This window comes from Chrysemys picta, chromosome 1 (assembly GCF_011386835.1).
Source record: "Chrysemys picta bellii isolate R12L10 chromosome 1, ASM1138683v2, whole genome shotgun sequence".
Taxonomy (NCBI): Eukaryota; Metazoa; Chordata; order Testudines; family Emydidae; genus Chrysemys; species Chrysemys picta.
Genome location: NC_088791.1, coordinates 103,416,808 through 103,438,910, shown reverse-complemented (window position 1 = coordinate 103,438,910; position 22,103 = coordinate 103,416,808). Strand labels below are relative to the sequence as shown.

General features: G+C 41.0%; 1 protein-coding gene across 4 annotated transcripts in view; it reads right to left on the bottom strand.

Annotated features, from left to right (window-relative positions):
* Positions 1-22,103, bottom strand: part of KIAA1549 (KIAA1549 ortholog) — a 233,275-nt gene that overhangs the window by 41,367 nt on the left and 169,805 nt on the right. For all 4 annotated transcript variants that reach the window (XM_005296403.5, XM_042851614.2, XM_065581832.1 and 1 more), the window contains 2 exons: positions 11,253-11,455; positions 3,011-3,135 (listed from right to left, as the gene is read on the bottom strand). In XM_005296403.5, coding sequence (XP_005296460.2) covers positions 3,011-3,135; positions 11,253-11,455 — 328 coding nt within the window. The remainder of the gene's footprint in view (positions 1-3,010; positions 3,136-11,252; positions 11,456-22,103) is intronic.

Sequence of the window (22,103 nt, the reverse complement as noted above, 5' to 3'; positions counted from 1 at the left end):
AGTGGACGAGAAGCTGGATATGAGTCAACAGTGTGCTCTTGTTGCCAAGAAGGCTAATGGCATTTTGGGCTGTATAAGTAGGGGCATTGCCAGCAGATCGAGGAACGTGATCGTTCCCCTTTATTCGACATTGGTGAGGCCTCATCTGGAGTAATGTGTCCAGTTTTGGACCCCACACTACAAGAAGGATGTGGAAAAATTGGAAAGAGTCCAGCGGAGGGCAACAAAAATGATTAGGGGTCTGGAGCACATGACTTATGAGGAAAGGCTGAGGGAACTGGGATTGTTTAGTCTCCAGAAGAGAAGAATGAGGGGGGATTTGATAGCTGCTTTCAACTACCTGAAGGGGGGTTCCAAAGAGGATGGAGCTCAGCTGTTCTCAGTGGTGGCAGATGACAGAACAAGGAGCAATGGTCTCAAATTGCAGTGGGGGAGGTCTAGGTTGGATATTAGGAAACACTATTTCACTAGCAGGGTGGTGAAGCACTGGAATGCGTTACCTAGGGAGGTGGTGGAATCTCCTTCCTTGGAGGTTTTTAAGGCCCGGCTTGACAAAGCCCTGGCTGGGATGATTTAGTTGGGAATTGGTCCTGCTTTGAGCAGGGGGTTGGACTAGATGACTTCCTGAGGTCCCTTCCAACCCTGATATTCTATGAATGATACCACTTAGGGCTAGGAGCTATCTAATAATATATACTACATTAAACCAAACAGCTGACAGAGTTCACAGCAGCATAAATACTGGCCATTTAAAAGATATTATTAACTATTCACATTCTGTTCAAGGAAGGAAACTAAGAGGCAAAGAATAACAGAGATCACTTTAGCATGCAATACTTCAGCCAAAACATCACAAATCACATCATTAAAAAAATAGCCTCAATTAGAAAAAATGCACTTGCTATTGGATAAACAAATGACCCTTTAATATAATTTGTGTTGTTGAGTATTCTTTCTGAGAGTAAATTGCTCAAAACCAATCTGGTTTTTAGACTCTGAGGACAAATCGACTCAAGCTTCAGATACAATTAGTTAAACCTTCTCAAGACCTTTATTCACATTTGTACCACAAAACTTCCAATAAAAGAAAGGCTGTCAAACACTAGTCTGGATACTTACCCACTCTGTTTGCTCCTGACAGCATAAAGGAGAAAGCAAAGAAAGATGACACCGTAGTTATGAATAATTCAGCAGAAATGGCATTTAGAAAAACGTATGATAAAAAGGGCGCTCTGGTGCTGAGATACATGATTGCCAAGCCTTAGCTGCAGGAAAAGGAGGCTGACGCTGGAGTTTAGCAACAGTAAAATACACCATTACAGTGGGGTCTGGTCTTGAATATTAAAAATAGCCCCCTTTATCCCTTGATCAGGAGGACCAATTATTGAGAAACGGCTTCTTCATCCCCAGAATAGCAGAAGGGAAAAAGACGACACATTTTGCACAGCTCTCCAGCAAATCTTTCCATATAATTAAGACACAGTTACATTTAGCTCTCGATGTAACAACTTCTAACACTCCCTAAAGCCTAACACGGAAACTCTGAAGAAGATGTGAAACAAGGGGACAAATAGGGAGTTTCCCAGCAGGAGGCAATGGGATAGTATTGAGTAGGGCTGGATTCACATAGACTGGAACAAGTAGTGGTCCAACAGTCTTTCATAACATTAACTCCTCATAAAACACTAATATTATATCAATTTATTCAGGCATTAATTCTGGTCCTTATAGCAAACATAAGACATTAAAACATACACCCTAGGCCACTAGGATGACATCTTACAAAATAAAAAGGTCACCTTGTGAAAGGTATACACAAGGGGCCCGTATTGCATACTAGTTTATTGGGAAGCACACTTTTTTATTTTCTGGCAGTGTTTGCCTACTTTGTGTTTTGTTTGCTTACATGCTACAACCGAATGTTCATCCAGGAGGTAAACTAGCCTCACCAAACCAGCCCTTTCAGGATCATTCGGTGTTCTGAGCATTGCATAAGTAGAAGCATACACTAGGGAAAAACAGGTGCTTTGGAAGGGAACTAGTGATTGATATTCTAATAAAGACCTCTTGCATCTTACTCATTATCATCTCTTCTCTGACACAATGGTAAACTGGGAAATGTATGCTATTAGCTCAAGTATACCGGCATTGCATTGCTCAGGAGCCACCACATGGAAAACTTTGAACACCTTTCAACTTTATAGAGGGATCTGCCTGTGGTATTTCCAGTATTCCCTTCTCTCTTGTTTTACTACTACTAAGGACATTTGTACAAAACAGGATTGTAATGTATCTGGACCCCCACACTGGAGCTACTGTGATTGACGAGCTGAGGATCTGGTCCTAACATCTCCAGTGAGAAATAAGTAATATGAATAGAAGTGTGAGCTCTTAATTAAAATCCTGTTTTCATGCAAACATTTTAAATATTTTAAAATGGGGTAAAAGGGAATAAAACATGACAGGGGTGAGCTGAATAGCGTGCAGTATTTTCCATGAGATGCCAACAAGTCTTTACCAAAATTCGTGCTAACAATAAGGCATCTTGGCTTCTAAATTATACCATGCACAAGCACCACACTGATTTTTAAACCCTTAGCTCTCCAAACTATTTTTAAATCTCAGTTTTTCAAAATCACAGTTAAAGACATATGCCCCCACGGTGTCAAGTCCTGTTGTGATTTCCTTACACCTCTAATTTCCTGCAAGATTGCTACCAACAGAGTCATAATGACATGATTAGAAACATATTTGCTGGATGAGAGAAGCGAGGGTGATTGGTGTTATATCACTTGGATCAGATGCATGCCTGAATGAAAGAAACATGCAGATCTCCAACTGCAACATATGAAAAGAGAAAATAAACAGAGGGAAAAAATAGCAGAGAACCAAAACAAGAAGATCCAATAGACAAAAATTACTTTTTAGAAAGTAGCTGCACTGAAATGTATCTCGGGTGTGCCCTACCAAAACACTGCAGCAAGAGACTGAAGAAAAAAATGTAACAAACCACTCTTTGGAGCTCTGCGTGGTTTGCCCTCATTGGCAGAGGTTGGTGGTCTTGTGGTTTCTTCCCCTGTCTCTCTCCCACTGGACTGTTCACTCGCTGTGGAGTCAGCATCTGAAGGGGAAACTCTGCAGCCATAAAAAAAGAAGATATAAAAAAAGATGAATGAAATGTTAGACAGGTTTATAAAGGGCTGTGGCCAGCAGATACAAGGAGATCTCATAAGAACATATGTCTTTTGAGAAAGAACTTTGACTTATAATAAATAACTGATTACCTTTGTCATGAGTGTGGGAATTGCAAAATTAGGCTGTGGCAATGCTGTGCCCTGTGACTTCACTGATACACATGACAGGATTGTTAAGTAACCTGTTTTTACTTTTAAAAAGGTAATCTTAATTGTAACAGAAAGCCCTTCACCTTAGCAACTAGCAGGATTACTTTTCAGGCAGAAAAGTAATCTGTTCCTTCAAAAGTAATATGACTTAAATGTGTAGTTAGTATCAGAGTATGAAGTTACCAAATCCAGCTATTAAAGTAACTCAAAGTAAGTCCACACTGATAGTTTTGCTGACTATTTAAGCCTACAATCAGCCAGGACTATGAATATTTTATTTACTCCGTACAGTACCAAACAAAAGAAAGATATAATCCCTTGGTTCCTATAAATTGTGGACACAGCTTGTCTATGCAAAAATACATTAGCATTATTGTTATCCCATCCTTCCTCCTCAGCACCTCTGTTTACTTGTCTGTCTTAGATTTTGATTGTAAACTAACTGGGGAAGGATTGTGTCATCTACACGTTTGTTAAGCATGTAGTACAATGGGGCCTCTATCTATTTGGGCATTCAGGAGCTGCAGGAATACTACTAACCTATAATTTCTTATATCACTCAATTTAATGATCTCATTGTAGGTATATACAGAACAATTAAAGGCAATCTTGTGTTTTTCCCCACCAGCCTCTGAACTGCATGCGTATTTCAGCTGAAAGCTATTCAAAAAACAGAATACAAAATAATAACAGGACAGAACACACTACATGCAACTGATTCTAAACCCAGTACTTCAGCAGATGATTAGCTGATGCGATAGTACGCATATTGGACATATAATCTTGCAAACATTCATAGTCTGTCTGTGCACTGATGCAATGGTTTCATGAAGTGGACTAGTTGGTCCACCAACCTTGCTAAGTGCCAGATTTGTTACTGCTAGCAGATATTTGACCCAGTTACTAAAGCCTTCAACTAAATGTCAGCGTTCCCTAGAGATTGCACACTAAAATAAGTGCTGCTCAGGCAGGTGAGTTTCTCAAAAGTTCAACCCACCACGTGCACTTGTTAGTGCTCCTAACTCAACTTCCCTCTCACCCTATGCATACTGCCAGTCTATCTACAGAACTCCATACAAATTCTCTTCCTGCAAAAGTAGTATATTGGTTATTCAAATCCCAATACAAAATACTCCTGGAAAAAAAGAGAATCACTATAGTAGGTACAAATCTTCCTCACTACATAATCTTTTTTATAGACAGAAGAGTCCCACAAACAGGAAAATGAGAGCTGAGCTCTCTCTGTTTGAGCACCTCTTTGTCAGAACATAAGAATGCCCTTACTGAGTCAACACCAATGGTGCATCTAGTCCAGTATCCTGTCTTCCGACAGTAGCTGGGGCCAGATGCTAGGGAGGGAATGAACACAACAGGGTATTTATCGAGTGATCCATCCCCTGTTGTCCAATCCCAGCTTTGGGCAGGCAGAGGCTTAGGTATGCCCAGAGCATAGGGTTGCATCCCTGACCATCTTGGCTAAGAATTTATCTAATTCTTTTTTGAACCCAGTTATACTTTTGGCCTTCACAACATCCCCGTGGCAACAAATTCCATAGGTTGACCAAGTGTTGTGTGAAGAAGTACTTCCTTATATTTGTTTTAAATCTGCTGCCTATTAATTCATTGGGAGACTCATGGTTCTTGTATTATGTGAAAGGGTAAATAACACTTCCTTATTTGCTTTCTACACACCATTTATGATTTTATAGACATCTATCATATCCTTCTTGTCTCTTTTCTAAGATGAACAGTCTCACTCTTTAATCTCTCCTCGTATGGAAGCTGTTCCATACCCTTAATCATTTTTGTTGCCCTTCTCTGTACTTTTTCCAATTCTAATAAATCTTTTTTGAGATGGGGCGACTAGAACTGCATGCAGTATTCAAGGATGAATTTATAGGGTGGCATTATGATTTTTTCTGTCTTATTATCTATCCCAGGAATCGGCAACCTTTGGCATGCTGCAGTTTGCTGTTCCAGGCCAATGGGGGCTGCGGGAAGTGGCATGGGCCAAGGGATGTGCTGGCCGCCGCTTCCCGCAGCCCCCATTGGCCTGGAACGGCGAATCGTGGCCAGTGGGAGCTGTGATCGGCGGGAGCTGCGGACACTGCAGGTAAACAAACCGTTCCGGCCCGCCTGCGGATTTCCCTGATGGGCTGTGTGCCAAAGATTGCTGATCCCTGATCTATCTTTTTCCTAATGGTTCCTTACATTCTGTTAGCTTTTTTGACTGTCGTTGCACCAGAGAACTATTGCTGGTGACTGCAAGATCTCTTTTCTGAGTGGTAACAGCTAATTTAGACCCCATCACTTTGTCTGTATAGGTGGGATTATGTTTTCCAATGTGCATTACTTTGCATTTATCAACACTGAATTTCATCAGCCATTTTGTTGCCCAGTCACCCAGTTTTGTGAGATCCCTTTGTAACACTTTGCAGTCTGCTTTGGACTTATCTATCTTGAGTAATTTCATATTGTATGCAAACTTTGCCACCTCACTGTTTCCCCTTTTTTTCCAAGATCCTTTATGTATACGTTAAACAGCATCCCAGTACAGATCCTTGGGGGACCCTGATATTTGCTGCTCTCCACTATGAATACGGACTATTTATTCCACCCTTTGTTTCCCATCTTTTAACTAGTTACTGATCCATGAGAGGACCTTCCCTTTTATCTCATGACTACTTAGTTTCCTTAAGAGCCTTTGATAAGGGACTTTGTTAAATACATTCTGAATGTCCATGTACACCATATTCACTGGATCACCCTTGTCCACATTTATTGATACTTTAAAATAATTCTAATAGATTGGTGAGGCATGATTTCCCTTTGTAAAAGCCATGTTGACTCTTTCCTAACATATTATATTCATCTATATGTCTAATGATTCTGTTCTTTCCTATAGTTTCAACCAATTTGTCTGATATTGAAATTAGGTTTACTGGCCTGTAATTGCCAGAATCGCTTCTGGAGCCTTTTAAAAAAACCAGCATTACATTAACTATCCTCCAAACATCTGGTACAGAGGCTGATTCAAACCATCAGTTACATACCATCAGTTACATACCACAGTTAGTAATTCTACAATTTCATATTTGAGTTCCTTCAGAACTCTTGAGTGAATACCATCTGGTACAGGTGACTTACTACTATTTAATCTATCAATTTGTTCCAAAACCACCTCTACTGACACCTCAATCTGGGACAGTTCCTTAGATCTGACACCTAAACAGAATGACTCAGGTGTGGGAATCTTCCCCATATCCTCTGCAGCGAAGGCTGATGAAAAGAATTCATTTAGCTTCCCCACAATGACCTGGTCTTCCTTGAGTACTCCGTTAGCACTTTGATGGTCCAGTAGCTCCACTGGATTTTTTGGCAGGCTTCCTGCTTCTGATGTACTTAAAAATGTTTTTTGCTGGTAGTTTCCATGTCTTCTGTTATTGCTCTTCAAATTCTTTCTTGGCTTGCCTACTTATACTTTTATACTAGACTTGCCAGAGTTTATGCTCCTTACTATTTTCCTCAGTAGGATTTGATTTCCAATTTTTAAACAATGTCTTTTTGTCTCTAACCACCTATTCTACTCTCTTGTTTAGCCAGAGGCGTATTTTTTTGGTCCTCTTGCGGTATTTTTTTATTTGGGGGTGTACATTTAGTTTGAGTCTCTATTATGGTGTGTGTTTTAAAAGTTTCCATGCAGCTTGCAGGCATTTCACTCTTATGACAGCGCCATTTAATTTCTGTTTAACTAATTTCCTCATTTTTCTCACTCTGTGCCTCTATTCTACCTCCCACCCTTCGTCTTTTCTATTTAGATTTTTAGTAAATATGTATTTTATGGTAGCATACAAATGTCTTATTAGGGATTGGAGCTCCATTTTGCTGGATGCTGTTGTAAGATATTCAGGGCAGGGACTGTCCCTTATTATGTATTTATACCGTGCATAGCACAGAAGGACCCCGATTTCAGTTGGGGCCTCTCGCTGCTACTTGCATAAATAATCATCTTTATAATCAATAGTTTATATATCATAAGTCTCTTCCATTTGCTACTTGTTTAATCTACTACCCATCTCTAGGTGTAAGGTATGTACGAAGACAATCACTGACCCATAACAGTCTATCCCAACTCTACCTATCGTGTTAACTCTCACCTCTGACCAGCCCATGTCGTCAACCTCCTCTGCTGACTAGTTAAATTTTCAAACAAGCACCTTTGTGCTTTCTCCCATGTTGCCTCAAACACTTATAGGAGCTCCCCATAAACATCAACAAAACTACCTTATTATCCTCCTTCAAAACCCTCTTCTGCCATGATGTCTACAAAAAAAACCTTGACAACAGTCAGGCTATTGGCGTGCTGAGACCACGGGCCTATCATGTTGACCAATACTGTTTTATTGTTCTCTTCTACCCTTCCCATCTGTCTGTATCCATTTACTATCTCTTGTTTTATGCATCAATTGTAAACTCTTTGGGGACCAAACCATCTTTTTATTGTGTCTGTACTGTACCTAGTACAATAGGATCCTAGTTCATGACTCAGTGCTCCAGTAATACAAATAACAAATATGAATATTCACCATACTGTTTTGTACAGCATTATATTGAACCAGATTCTGTTTTATTCTGTACATACCCACATAACCAAAGAACTGAAAGAATAATCCGTAAAATATAATTCCTTAATGTGTCCGTCTTTCCCTCCCTTGGGGAGAAAATGTTTTAAACGTCTCATTGGCAGCTGCACATCAACATATTATGAAGCGACTCCACAGTTAAGCCTACATGGAGATTGCACTTAAAGCAGGGGGCGGAAATACCCACATGTCAAATGTGGCATAATGATTTTTTAAGTAAAATATTTACTAACTTTTCCAGAGGAAACATTTAAAAAAGCTTCTTTTTGAAATTTTACCTTTTTTTTCTTTGAGTTCTGCTAAAACCCTCAGACACCAGAGAACTCTGAAACTCCAAGCTACACTCTCTTTTTTCACACACTTACCACTTTTGAAATTTTAAAATGAAACACAGGAACTCATCTCTCTCATTTAGAATAATCTAATTGATCTGAGCCAAGATTAGCTGACAGAAGTGTCAAGTTCCTTCAACTGCTTCTGTTTTCTGAGATGCTGCTAGCCTTGGTCCCTGACTCACTAGCTCTACTCCTTACAAAGCCCAAGGGGAGGCAGGGAATATGGGGGATGGGCTCTGGAGAAGCCCATATGTGGCAGCAAGGGAGTCAGGCGGCAGGAAGAGTGAACGAAGCTTTGGGGTGCATGAGGGGTTGAGTGGAGAGGTGTGGAGATTTTTAGGGGTGAGTTGGGGTGCAGGGATCTGACACTGAGCAGGGAGACTTAGGTGGGAAGAAAAAGGGAAGGCCCATCCTCTGCTTTCTGGCACACCATACTGCACAGAGCCAGAGGAGTCAAGTTCTTGTGTGCAGAGGCAATGATTTACCAGGGGTTCCCCCACAGTGCTGCCAGCGCAATGCACTAAGGAGTCAAGCAGATGAAGAACCCTTCAAGTGCCGACAAGTCAGTGCAGAGGCTGTGTGCTGCCTAGACCCCCAAGGCACCATCTGTATGCCTCTCATTCTTCCCAGCAAGCCTCTCCACCCAAAACATTCTCCACACGCACCCCTCACTCCCTCTCCCAGCCTCCCACACCATCACTCTTCGTTTCCCCTGATCACAATGCAGTAGCACTGCGGGGAGCCAAGGTGGAATGAGTAACCATGCTGGGGGACACAGCAAGGGACAAATGGCTGTGTGTGTGTGTGTGGGGGGGGGGGGATCTGGGTGGCAAACAGGGATGGTGAAGAAGGGGTGGGAGTGGGCAGAGATGTGAAGGGAAGAGGAGGAAGAACTGGCGGAAAGTGCAGCATAGAGGAGCGCTGTTCTGCTGAACCACTTGTGGCTCCTCCTCTCTGCTTCATTTCTTCCCATCAGGCCCCACTTAGCTCTTGCTCATTTGTCCCACATTTCCCTTTCACAGTCCAAATTTCTGTATGCCCTCTCAGCCCAATCAACTGTCATGCCCGGCTACACCCCTGCACACCACTCAGTACTCTCCCTGCAGTGCCACACTCCTTTTCCTCACAGACTTCCCCAATGCCCCTCCCCACCCAACCGGTTCTGACACCATCCTATGCCCCACGTCCTCACACAGCCCCGCTCCTCCATATGCACCTCCTACCCATCATCTTCATCCATCCCACGCCCTGCTAATTCTCAACCACATTCAGCTTTTAAATACTGGTATGCATCAACACTGATTCTTCTCAGCATTTCAGTTCTGAATGTGGTAAGGGAGTAGGGTAGCATCCGCCCAGGCAGTTGGGTGTGGAAGCACAATGAGGAGTGAGGCTGTAGAAGTTATGGGTGCCAAAATTGCAAACACTTGATATAGGTGGTTTCATAAAGCACCAGTGACTTTCATTCAATCAGCACATTTGTGAGCGAGGAAGTCACCCGTCTTCCACAAACCAATATCCAGTCTCTTCTGCAAAGTTGCAGCATATCCCAGTGTCCTGCTTTGGTGAGAACAATTCCGACAGCAGCTCTAGTGAAGTTTAGTTATGTGACACACATATATTCAGGAAAAAGAAGAACAGGAGGACTTGTGGCACCTTAGAGACTAACAAATTTATTAGAGCATAAGCTTTCGTGGACTACAGCCCACTTCTTCGGATGCATATAGAATGGAACATATATTGAGGAGATATATATACACACATACAGAGAGCATAAACAGGTGGGAGTTGTCTTACCACCTCTGAGAGGCCAATTAATTAAGAGAAAACTTAATTGGCCTCTCAGAGGTGGTAAGACAACTCCCACCTGTTTATGCTCTCTGTATGTGTGTATATATATCTCCTCAATATATGTTCCATTCTATATGCATCCGAAGAAGTGGGCTGTAGTCCACGAAAGCTTATGCTCTAATAAATTTGTTAGTCTCTAAGGTGCCACAAGTCCTCCTGTTCTTCTTTTTGCGGATACAGACTAACACGGCTGCTACTCTGAAACTTTTCATATATTCAGGAGACTATCAGAGTACCACGTTCCTTTCTCAGTATGCTGCACAAGACAGAGAGAACTGGGCTGGTAGGAGACCTTCCTCATCACAATATACTCAAGATAATTAATAGCTCTATGAGAGCGGAAGATGGATGGCTTCAGTCATCACAAATGCCACAGCACTAACATCTCTAACTCACTGTCTCAGCTACACACCCTTTCTTCCCACAGGCCTGATTCTCTCTGGCTCTGGCAGTGCAGTGAGTGAGCAGATGAATGATGATGTCATTCAGCCCTTGCTGACGGTCAGGAAATTCTAAGTGAAGGGTGATATGTTGTTCTCAACTTGCTTAGCTGTGGACCTTTTTGCCTGACATCAGTTTGAGGAGAGTGTTGGACATTTAGTAGATGGGTAACACAGTGATGGGCACAGAAAAGAGTATCATCTTTGAGTTTTGCAGCTTTTGTTGATTTGTGGGAATATTAGTCTGACTTATGTATAATAATTGCAACTAATATCACTAATAGGATTTCTTAATCACCCATTCCCCTACTAACCAGAAGCAATTACAAAATTCAATGCATTAAAAGCATACACTTAATGTTACCCCTTAATAGGTAATGCTCTGATTCTGTCCAACCTACACCCTGCCCAAGATATCCCATTTAACTGAAAACGCTGCAATTAAAAGCCAAAAAAAAAAAAAAGTAGCCTTGCAATGGCGCCTATAAGGTAGCTAGACATAAGCTTTGATGAATTAGTAGAAAAAGCAAGTTCCAAAGTCGAGGATCCTTCACTGAAAATGCTTTGCAATGTACAATAATACTTCGCATTTAATTAACCGTAATCTATCCCATGCTACTTCTCTTCAGCTGTACTAACCTCCCTCTGTGTCGAACATTCTTTGAAGGCTTTGAAGTGATCTTTGATTTGGGGCTTGGCACATCTCCATTTTCAGAAGGGGTAGTGTCCTTAATAGGTCCTGGAAGAGGAGCTGGCTCATGAATGATCAGGATATCATCTTTATTGTGCTGGCCCAGGTGCTGCTTAGCAAAATCAAACCCCTTCACACTGGGGGCTTGTAGCTGTTATGAAAGAATAAAGACAAAACAGAAAACATTAAAAGACAGTAAGTGTAAAAGCTTAATGTCAGGCTGTTGTTCAGAGTTGTAACCAATTATCTTTTTAGGATGGTGACCAGATAACAGGTTCCAAGGGTGAGTGGGAAAGCAATGTAAAAAGAAAAAGAAAAACGATCTCTGCAAAAATATATATAATCTGAAAATATGTTAAGATACAAAGGCAACAGCTCCAGGGGAGAGAAGGCATTATGTTGCTACCACACAGACAACTAATTCCTTAGATTTAATAATTACAATAATATCTGTCGTTTTCATTGGGGTTTCCATCTGAGGATCTCAAAGCACTGCACAAACTTTACAAATGTGTCTCAGTACCGATGAGCTATGGGAGGATTATTGTTCCCATTTTACAGATGAGACTGAGGCATAGAGATACAGAGGACTGTAGAAACTGCCATACCAGATCAGATCCAAGACTATCCTTCCTTATCCCATCCGCACGGTATTGCTAAATTACAATAGATGACTCTGACTGTTTTGGCTGGGAAGCGGTGCTCTGAAGGACCAATCCTCACCAGGACCACAAAGCCAAAGTGCAGGTGCAATCGGATCACTGTTACTGATGGGATGGTTCTGTGCTTTAAGCAACAGCAATCCCAGTGGGAAAGCAGGAAAGGAGTTACAGGGCTTTTCAGGAAACCACAAGATTAAAAACTGTTTAACTACCTGTACTACGCTTCAATTTGGATGCGGGGAAAATAGTTTGTCAAGTTCTGCTAATGTAAAGAATTTATGGCCCTCATATCATTATTTAGGTAACACTCCTACTGGATTTAATGGGAGTTTTATCTGAGTTAGGAGTTCAAAATTGGGCCTTAATAGTCTAAACAACATTTATAAAATAGCTAACTTCTTATTTTAATAATATTTGTTATTGGCTCTTTCAACTTAATCAAATTATGAGAATGAGAAGTTCACCTGCTAATTTTCCAGACCTTGAAATAATCAGAAACTGTGCCATTCTAAATTTTTACACATTTTTTAAAAAATTGCTTTTCTTTAGGTCACATTTAATTAAAAGTCTGGAAGCTGAAAGTAGGAAAAACCTTTGACAATTCTGGTTTGCACAGCACACGCACACATATGATGGCTGCATAACAAACACAGCCACCACTCTGGTTGTTCCCAAAATAGGTTTCCCACAAACCGAAAGGTGTGTCTGGGCATGCTGACGGGTGCATCTAGTTCTAAATGTTTAATTAAGCCTGGCATGCAGTTTCCAACTAAAACAGGCTGATAAAATGCCAAAACAAGTCTGCCTATGGAACATTTTGAGATTGTCAAAATATTTTCCAAAGGCTCTAGAAGAGCATGTTAAAGAAGTGTGCACTATCTGCTTGATCCAGCAGATGGTGATAGAAGCCCTACAGTTGAAAAGACTCCTTGATAAGGGCATATCTGACTCAAGCCTAATGGTGTCTTTTTTGGGGTACATTTTGCACAAGAGGAGCAAACATGTTAGTTTACTAGATATTTTGGATTTCAACTTTTTCTCTCCCCCTTCTCCCCTGCAAGGTGAAAGAGGGCAGCATTCAGCATTATGGGCCAGATCCTGACATGAATAAATCATAGATCTATTGACTTCAACTGAGCTATGTTGAGTTATACCACCTGAGGATCTAGCATTGTTTCTCCATCTTTATTGACTTCCGCGCCCACAATCCCAGCCATTTATCTGAACCTCTCCTGAAACTTAGCTCCTCCACACTACATCCCCCTCTTCTGCACACAATCTTATTGACTTTAAAAAATATATTAAAAAGACCAATGTCTGACACATAAATATAAAAAAGACCTTCCTCTTTTCCCTTTCTCCTCCACTTCCCTCCCCCGCATCTTCTTCAACACCCTTTCCTCCAACCCATTCACTTGCTCACTTGACCCCTCTACTCCTGGCAACTATCCGCCCCCCCAAATCCCTACTCTCACCCACTCCTTATCCCTCCTCCACAACCTCTCACTTTCTTCTGGTTTGCTCCCCCATGAGCAGAACACCCACCCTGCCCCTATAACTACAGCTCCATCTTCCTTCTGCCCTTTTTCTTTACATTTATTCAGCGTGACATTTATAATTGCTATCTCAAGTTTCTCCCCTCCAACTCCATCCTGCCTCCTTCATTCCACCAAAAACCCTCTCACCTGAGGTCCCTTGCAGCCTCTTCCTAGATCTCAGATCTTCTACTCCATCCCCATCCTCCTTGATTTCAATAGTATCAAAAACAGCAGAGACCACACCATCCTTCTTAAACTCTTCTCCTCCCCTGGTTTTCACAACCCCGTCCTTTTCTAGTTCTCTTCAATCTTTTCTGATCATTCTTTGTGTCTCTTTTGGTGTCTGTGTGTGGGGGGGTGGGGAGCGGGGGTGGTGGAAGAGTGAATCTTCTCCCTTTATACCCTGGATGATCTTATCCACTCACATGGCTTCAACTAGCAATTGCCAATTACTTAAAAATGACCAATGATTAGGAAATGTCAGAATTAAGGTTGTCCATGAAAATTTAATTCAGACCCTTTGTACATATAACATTTTTAATTATATGATCACATACTATTTTCCCCCAGGACCCCTGCCTCCTTCAGTACACAGGATGGACTGTTCTCCAAGGATGAACCAGAACTGTGTAGTGCAAGAGGCTGTTATCTGACTCCACTGTTGCAGAAGATGGAAGGTGTCTAGTGAATGAGTTAGGGGAATGCAGAGAGAGGGAGGCTGTTATCTTCCATGTGGATCTGCCACTAGAGGAGAATGAGACATGCACTTTGCCAGTGGTTTCAGACTCACTTGCTGACAGTAGAGGAATGGTGACTCAAGTCACCACTCCAGGTTTTGGAGAGGCATGTCGTCTACTGGCCGCACACCACTCTGCCCTGATTCCCCAATGCCTGAACACTCTGGTTCCTCATCAGACCTCAGTCTTCCTCCCTGCTCTCAGTCCCAATCTTCCTGCCCAGTCACTCCCTGTCTTCCCTCCCTGGGGTTCCCAAGTTCAAGTCTATTCCCTCTGCTGTCCTCCCAGGTCCATCTTTTATCCCTTCTGGATTCCCAGGCAGCAGGTTTCTCTTCCATGCTGCCTTGGTGCCAGCAGAGGGAGCACTAAGAGCACAGGAGAGATGGGATCCCTGATCTCACTTCTGGTGCCTGACCACAACTCTCCCTGCAATGGCTAAGGCTGTGGGCTCAGCCTCTGCAACCCTGGGATAGAGCATGTTCAGTACAGATGGAAACTTCTGAAAATTTCGCACCCAAACTCTACTAAAAAGCCTAATGTGCAAACTGCAATTTTTCTAAGGTTTATAACTTGGTTACATTTAAAAAAAACAGGAGTACTTGTGGCAACTTAGAGACTAACAAATTTATTAGAGCATAAGCTTTCGTGGACTACAGCCCACTTCTTCGGATGCATACCAAAGAAGTGGGCTGTAGTCCACGAAAGCTTATGCTCTAATAAATTTGTTAGTCTCTAAGGTGCCACAAGTACTCCTGTTCTTTTTACGGATACAGACTAACACAGCTGCTACTCTGAAACTTGGTTACATTTTTCAACCAAAGACATATCCCTGGCAGAAATTCCACCCTCCTGCCAAATTTTGAGCCCTTGCTCCAAAGCACAGAGGCTCTAGATCTCCTCAACAAAACAGTTCTAAGACTGTTTTAGTAACATGTACAAAACAATGTATTTTTCCTTAATCTCATTCTTTTAAAATAGCAGAACCCTTTTGTTGAAGCTTCCCAAAATGATTCAGCCTGAAACAGAGACCCAACGTGGGAAATTTCAGCCAAAAGTTTAGCAAAGTTATAAGCAACCGAAAACAGGACGTGTCAGGCAACCTTTACTACAGCTCGACAGGAGCTACCGGCTCCGCCTACTATATATCTGTATCTATCTATAAAATCTGAAGTTAGTTTTGGTTTACTAAAGGTGGCTCTTCATGCAACTCCTACCATTTCACCTAAGCTGTTCTCAAAACATACTCGTTGCTCAATATTTTTATTAAAAATAGAAAAATCAGTATATTTTTGGATACAGATACAATGCCCATAGACTCCGATTTTGTAAAAAACCCTCTACATTTCTATGATCTTCATTCTTTTGACCTCATGATGCGTATTAAAAATGATATTGGCCAAAATCACATTCTTGGTGACAAGTGTCAAAAGGACATTGCAACACAAGTCCACATTCAGCAAAGCAAGATGGTCATAACACTGAGATGCAGTGGAATAAATAACATCAGTGTAGTTCAAGACTGAAAAGGCTTTGAGGCATTCCTGTATTTGTTTTCATGTGCTACACAGACTTTCATCTTTTTTTTGTAATAAAAAGTGATAAGCTGTAGCAGGCTGACCTGATTATACGATCTATGTTCATCTCTGAATAGAAGTAAACAGAATCCCATGGGTAGATCAGTCATTTTATTCCTCATACACCAGTGAGGGAAATTGTGGGGGTAGGAATGGAAGAGATCAAACTATTACACCTTTTTGAAGAAAGCACATTTGTGCTGGTACATCTGTCTGTCCAGGCACTGAAATAAAACCTCTCAGCTTTATTTTATTGCCTTCTCAGCCTGTGCCTAAGACTGCACAAAATCAGTACTTTGAAAATCTCAGGTTAGGTTACCTTGGGGGGATGTTTAATTTTACGTTGTAAAAAACTCAATTTTTAAAACTAAGTTTCTAAATGGCAAAACAAAAAGCAATTACAAAATTTAGTGAAAAGTACAGTCACACCTTCAATAAAGAGAATGAGCTAACCCATTGTTAAGGCAGCTATTGTTCAGCACAAGGTAATATCTATTGAAATCGAGAGTCAAGATTTTTTAAAAACTGGTGCCTCGGGATAGCCTCTGAAGTCTATATTTAGACACCAAATTCAATGGGAGCTCTTAGGTGACCAACACTTTTGAAAAATCAGACCATTTATTCAGGTGCCTAAATATGGATTTAAGGAGACTAGCATGAGGATTCCATTTTTGAAAATCTTGGCCGAGACATTCAGTAATGTTCATCCAATCAAGGGGGATGAGACTGGCTGAAAATCATTTGACGCTTTTAACATAAACCATGTGTTTGCCAATATACTGTTTTCCTAGGTAAAGGCACAACATGAATGAGACCAATTTGTTTTCCAATAATACTGTTTGGACACACATCTGTGAACAGTTAGAATGGAAAACAATATGGAGGAAATTGATTTTTTTAAAATAACGTACTCATTTCGTAAAGCATTCATCACACATCTCCTACGCTTACAGCTACTATTGATATACTATTCTACATATTATATTTGAGACATAGTTTTTTCTATTTATTTTTATATGAATAGTATTGCCTTGTTCTTTGAAGAGACATATGCACTGAACAGAGGTTGCCAAAATATATTGCTAATGAAACAAAGGAACTAAGTTTGATCCCAAGAATAATATTTCAGCTCTGGCAGCTAATCTGTGAACAGCACTGGAAACCCTGTAAAAATGTCTTGCTGAATTATGACATAGCTAAAATGCTAGTGCACACAATTCTGGAAAACCAACAGGATAAAATAGTGAACACCTACTTTAAAAAAACTTCCCAGTAAAGATATTTTGATATCTACTAATTTAAATCTGGGGAGGAGAATAAAGCCAATAAACATAGCACTAGCAGACGCCAAAGATCTATTTCAGTGGTCTGACAGCTAAAAGTTATACAATGGTCACAGACTTCCACAATTTCAGAATTACAGCATTAAGTTCTTGTATGTATTCCGAGGATAACACAGCATGGTCAAGTGTGAATTCATTGTACTACTCTCAGAATGCACCAGTAATGCAAACTATTTCTAGCAATGGCCGTGCATACAAAGGTGTACATTTAATTGCACTTTATTTGGTTTACCACTTCTCTATCCAATTCTCCAAGTTATTTTTAAAATGATATTTTTTCCAAGTGACCTATTAACCAATTCCTCCCAGCACATTATTAAGAGAAACATTTGGAAACATTTACCACTAACTAAAGTTTTGGAACTACCAAGACACATACTACATTTTACCATTTAATCCCACTGTGTTTGTAGGTTATCACTCCCCCTCACCTACTCCAGGTTTGTTTTTACATTGCTTATCTAGATTGTAAAGCTCTTTGGGACAGGAGCAGGGTCCTTTTCTACTTACCTGCCTGTAAAATGCATATACAACTAATAAATGCATACAATATTTGAATTCAACAACAACAATAATGATAACAGGTGCTATACTGAAGGTATAAGAAACTGAAGTCTTCTGTTTATCAAAAGGACCACTTCAAAAGACAAGAGCCAGAATCATGGCTTTGTCAATTCATGGCCTCTCTGAAATTACCAAAAAGGGAATCACTTGTACCTGTGGACATGACTAGCATAGGAAATGGAACACGAATGATACTACCAATTCTTGTCATAACAAGCCACAGAACAGTTTGTACTGTTTTTTAATTTTGATTAACCATTGTGAATAGCATAGGAATCACTCACAGCTGCTGGCCCAGGAAACATTTTATCTGAAACAAGAATGGTACCTAGGGTGGCAAAGTGCTAAATGTAATGAACGACCACAGTGCGTCTATGCAACATTGTTCTCTACTAGGTGGTAGAGAACCACCTAGTTTTGTGTATGTGAGAATGCCATCATCTTCCTGGGATTGGTTTACAGAGAATACAAGCCCTAACACATCAGTTAATGGCAATTCTCCCCGAGCACAAGTAGGAGGGGTTTATGGTTTTGGAGCAAAAAGTCCTGACAGGTACAATCAACTGCAAACACAAATAATAGAACTTAAATGTTTAACAACTTGGTTGTGCCAAAAAACAGGTAATTAAAAGTCTAGATTGTATCATCTGTAATTTACTGCAGGAACGTAATTTGAAAAATTTGACCCTGGAATGTCTAATTCACATAGGTGACCAGATAGGCACCTATATAAGTCAAAGCCCCAGATATTGAGACATCTGGCCACCCTAAATCCATATTGCGCAAATACTTACTGAAGGAGGAATCTTTCAAAAAGGACCACTTCAGAGCTCTGCCTCAAGGTATTTTTTTAACCTCGAAACTCTCAGACATCCATTCCGAAGCACCTTCTTTATGAAAGCTTCTTTTCAGTGATTCATGTCACCCTCCCCAATCTTTCTGTACTTCCTCCCCAGTTTTAACATGAACCTCAGTAAACTTCACAAAAACTAAGAACAACTGTATTTTCCTTCCATTAAAGGCATTAACTACAAGTACGGCTTGATACTGAGCATGGACAAGCTCCTGCAATATCTCAAAGTGGAAAAAAAAGAGACTTGGAAAACTCATAGCAGCTGCAACGACATCTACAAAACAGCAGCAATTGCCTAAGCTATAGAACAATTTCACAGGCAACCATCAGTCAGCAACACTCATGAATATTGCCCCCTCACAGATGACACAAGTAGAGCAGGTTGGAAGTTTTCAGACGGAACAGTTTTCTGTCAGAAAATGCTGAGTCGACAAAATCTAAACACTTCACAGTAATGTATAGATTTCATTGAAATCTACAACAAAAAAATATGGAAATACTTTTTCCAATATGGCTGGCAAAACACTTCAATCTTACTGAAACATTTTGATAACGTCATTTCGAGATTTCTGAAATGATTTTTATTTTTAATTTTCACTTCACAGGAAATTTCAAAATCTCAACTTTTCATTGCAATTAGGGATGAAAGGAAATTCTGAAATGCTGGAATTTCCCACAGTATGGAAATGTTGAGTTTCAACCAGCACTAGACAAAAAATAAAGGAAAATAACTCAAATAAAAAAAAATCCCATGATTTGAAAGCCAATCTCATGTGGGAGGGAGGGAGCTGATTCATGATTTTTTAACACTTGGGGTTAGCAACACCGATACACAGACACTGAGCACATGACAATGTTACAACTTTTAACCAGTTAGTGGCATGACTGGCTCTACACACCATGTCATTAAAACTATGTCAGTAACTGTGGCAGAAAAGAGTGTTTTCCCCTGGGCCACAGGCCTAGGCTGGCAACATGTCTGTCATCTGGTTATTCCTTCAGCACACTTTTTTAATGTTTTTGGCAGTGTAGCTAGGACCCTGTAAGTGTGCTTGCAGAACTGCTTTGGCTGGCATGACCCAATGATCAAATGAAGTTAATGGCCTTTGAATTGGACCTTGTGTGCATTGCCCCATAGGCTGCTGGGATAGCAGCTCTCATTTTTCCAGAATGGGCTGATACAAAACAGTTAGACAGCATGTTGAGTACGGACATACAAATACTGGTCCAGCCTCAGTTGTGAGGCAGAAATGCTGCAGGGTGGGGACAGTTCTGAACATGTTTTTTACAACTAGGTCAGATGAAATTGCTGAGAAGGGGTTACAAAAGCACAGCTGTACTTCTAGCATAAACAGTGCCTTACAGTAGACCAGTCACACCAGTACATTTTCTACAAAAGCTACTCCCTTAAATAGCTGTTTACTGATATCAACTTGTTCTTTCAAATAATTATTCCTCCATGCCACACAAACAAATCTGACATCAATTGAAAATCTGTAAAAGAGGTAGCACAGCATTTTCAAAACTCACTAAGAAAGAATTTTCCCCCCCACTTTTTATTGCCAATTCAACACTGTACAAAACAAAAATTTATTTTCTTGCTTTTTTGTCTTGCTGTTGAGGTTTTATTGAGCACAATAAACAAAGGCAGCCCTGAGTTCATATAAGTAGAATGTTTATCTCTTACATTTAAACATACTAAAATTGCCTGTGATAAAGCTCTATGCACTTAATACACAATAATTCAAAAATAGAACAACTCATACCCGGACCAGCCCACAACTATGAAATATATACATCCACCAATCAGCTGACCCGCCACCTTTTCAGGGCCTGTCCAGACAAACCATTAGTGTGCAGTGGCAAGCTGGGGTGTAAATCTACAGTGCTCCAGTGTGCCAGGCACTAAATGTCCATGTGGACCCTGCCACTGCACACTAAAGTTTCCCAGTGCACTTTGACTTAATAGGTGTCCCTTCTTGAAAAAGTACTACTTGCAGATACGTACAGACACAGGTTTCTGGCAAAGCAGGGGGCATCAGGAATACTCATCCAGCCATAGGTGCTGGAACTAGGGGTGCTCGGGGTGCTGCCGCACCCCTTGGCTTGAAGTGATTTGCATCATATACAGTTTGCTTCGATGGCTCTCAGCACCCCCGCTATACAAGTTGTTCCAGAGTCCCTGATCCCAGCTATCAGCCCTGGTGCACATTAAAGAAGCGCCTCGGCCAGCTGGCAACAGTTCCCCCAAGGGACTGCACATTAGCTGGGAATACCGGGAGTACAGTGTGCTTTGGCCATGTCTCCTTCCCCAACCTGACACATCCCATGTTGGGAACTGCAGGCAGGGTTCTGTATGTTCTATGTCCTCTGGCAGAATCCACAGCAAGGGAGATGTAGCCCTTCTCTGCTGCCTTTGAGGCACCTGAGTGGCACAAATGGAGCAGAGCAAGGCACACAATTTGTTCCGGTGCCCTGAAAGGTGGAAAGTCATCTCTGGACTTTTAGATGTGGTCTTCTGGTGAAGGTAGAGGAATTGAACATGCCATTCAGTCAAAGCCATAGCTGTAAAGCCAGTGGATACAAAGTGCCAAATAGTTCTAAGAGAACTTACAAGATCTTTTAAATAAATCAATATACTTATCCAGGACACCTCTGTGGATGATATTGATCGCCTTCAGTACAGAGGAGAACTTTCCCCTAAATAATTGACAACGGCTAAAACCACCTTCGGAACCGTAGAGTAGAATTTGGTTTTATCAGCTGGAAGCTTGTACAGCTTAGGCAAATTGACAACCAAAATAAAATGGACATCCAGAACAGATCAGGTTTCATTAAGCAATTTTTGGATGATCAGCAGGAGAGAAATAATGCTGCTTAACCTAGTCGCCTTACAGGTAATAAACACAACCTTTACCTCTCCAAGGAGGACGGGGCGTGGTAACATTCTGCAGAACAAGCAGGCTCTCCAGCACAAAACAGGAGGACTGTGCTGACATGAAAAGCATTTGTCCGTTTTCTCAAAGAGAAGAAAACTGGACTTTGGCAAAAACCCAACTTTCCATAGAGGTGCAGTTCCCTTACAGAGAAGAAAGTTCATCAAGTTATGAGATTATGATGGATATAGGTAGGCTCAAGAAGGAATCCTGTCATTTACAAGTGTCTCTTTTGCACTCTCTACTTCCAAAGGCAATGAAATCCTTAGCCAATGTGACAATACAGATCACATCAAGGTGAATTTCTTGTGTAACGCAATGGCTTACAGAGCCAGTCATGAATGTTTTATGTGCCCTTTATGTAACTCTGGTGTTCAAAAAGCAGCTCCTTCTCAGAGACAGATCTGAGATGGTTCCACTTAAAGTAGCTGCTGCAGAAATTCACTGCTCTGATTGATTCATAATCTACCAATTTAAGGAGGGTCCAAACAATTCTGGTTTAGATACTGGTTTCTCATCTAAACCCTTGCACCAAATGCAATGTACAGTAATTCCTCACTTAACATTGTAGTTATGTTCCTGAAAAATGCGA